We start from the raw sequence: 1,375 nt of genomic DNA on the forward strand, positions 1-1,375 counted from the left end.
TGCACATCAATCCCAGTGTTCTTGAAAAGCAAATTTCAACATGTCATCTACATAATAATGTGCAGAGGTAATGTATCCGTGGTTTGCAGAAATGTTTAGTGCAAACACGCAAGTGGATTGTTTTAAAACATTGACTTGACCAAATAGACATGCAAAACATGTGATATTATATATTGTCTTCATTTGATTGTCTTTTTCTCTTCCAGATATGGAAGCAAACTCTTCCTCCAATGACTCCTGTCTTCATCCTGAAATCCCTTCGGATATTTATTGCCTCATAACCAGACCGAGCTCCTTAATCTTCATAATATTTTTCATCACAAACATCCTCCTCGTCCTCCCTCTCTGCATCCTTGTCCTCCACCTGGGTCTCCAACGATGGCAGCGACAGCACTCCACCAACACAGCAGCAATAATGAGTCACTCAGACATCTTCACCTACCACGTGGCCGCCATGGAGCTGGTTGGTCTCTTGGGGTGCGGCCTCTGCTGCTGTGGTATCATTTTGAAACACATCCGTTTATTAATTTGGGCGTTCCTTCTTTGGTCGTTTACCTGGTATGGAGAGTTGTTCTTTCACATGCTGACCTGTGTGGAGCGTTACCTGGCAGTCATTCATCCTGTCACCTACATGAGCCTGAGAGGAGAAAAAGCGATCAGAATCAGAAATATCATCATCGGGTGTGTTTGGTTACTTTCCTTGGGAGCAACAAGCGTACTTAACGAAAACAGCTCCTTAGCTGTGGATTTCTGCATCACGTTTCTTTCCTTGATCACTGTCGTCTTCTGCAGCCTTTCTGTTCTCTACGTTCTGATTCGTCCAGGGCCGGGGGAACAGGGCGGGGACAGGGAACGGGTCGACCAAACAAAGAAGAGGGCTTTCTACACCATCATGGCCATACTGGGAGTGGTGTTGTTGAGGTGTCTTGCAGGGCTGATTATGACTGTTGTTCATATGTTTGTGGAAAGTGAGTGTGTGATAACAACAGTTGAAGCCTGGCTGAATCTCCCCAGCAGTCTGGTGTTACCTCTGCTGTTTCTACACAGAGCGGAAACGTTAGCGTGTTGGAAGAACAACACCTGATGTGGATAAAGATTAGATCTGCATTAAAGGAAATCACTTCAGATACAAACAGGTGACTTGTCCAGGGTGTATTTATTCCAATTTCATTCAATATATTCAATTTGTCATTGTGTATATTACAATTTTCATTTATTATATTCAGGTTAATTTCATATATTTCAAATTTCATTGTGTTTATTCTGACTTCCATTCCTTGCGATTCAGGTTTCACTCCATATACTCAAACTGTAATGTCTTTATACTTATATTCAAGTTCAGTCCCATGTCTTAAAGTTTCATTTGCAATTAAAA

The 1,375-nt window shown here is 42.0% G+C and overlaps 1 protein-coding gene across 1 annotated transcript; it reads left to right on the forward strand.

Annotated features, from left to right (window-relative positions):
* Positions 1-208: 208 nt before the first annotated feature.
* LOC148185741 (uncharacterized) lies at positions 209-1,084 on the forward strand. Its single transcript, XM_088073807.1, has one exon. It carries the CDS (start codon positions 209-211, stop codon positions 1,082-1,084), a length of 876 nt encoding a protein of 291 aa, XP_087929933.1.
* Positions 1,085-1,375: the final 291 nt, after the last annotated feature.

Source organism: Plectropomus leopardus, chromosome 23, assembly GCF_026936395.1.
Source record: "Plectropomus leopardus strain MGB_pleo_1.0 chromosome 23, ASM2693639v1, whole genome shotgun sequence".
Classification (NCBI taxonomy): domain Eukaryota; kingdom Metazoa; phylum Chordata; class Actinopteri; order Perciformes; family Serranidae; genus Plectropomus; species Plectropomus leopardus.

Bases quoted from the DNA above. Each gene is read 5' to 3' on its own strand.
- LOC148185741 (XM_088073807.1), top strand. From the start codon at position 209: ATGGAAGCAAACTCTTCCTCCAATGACTCCTGTCTTCATCCTGAAATC.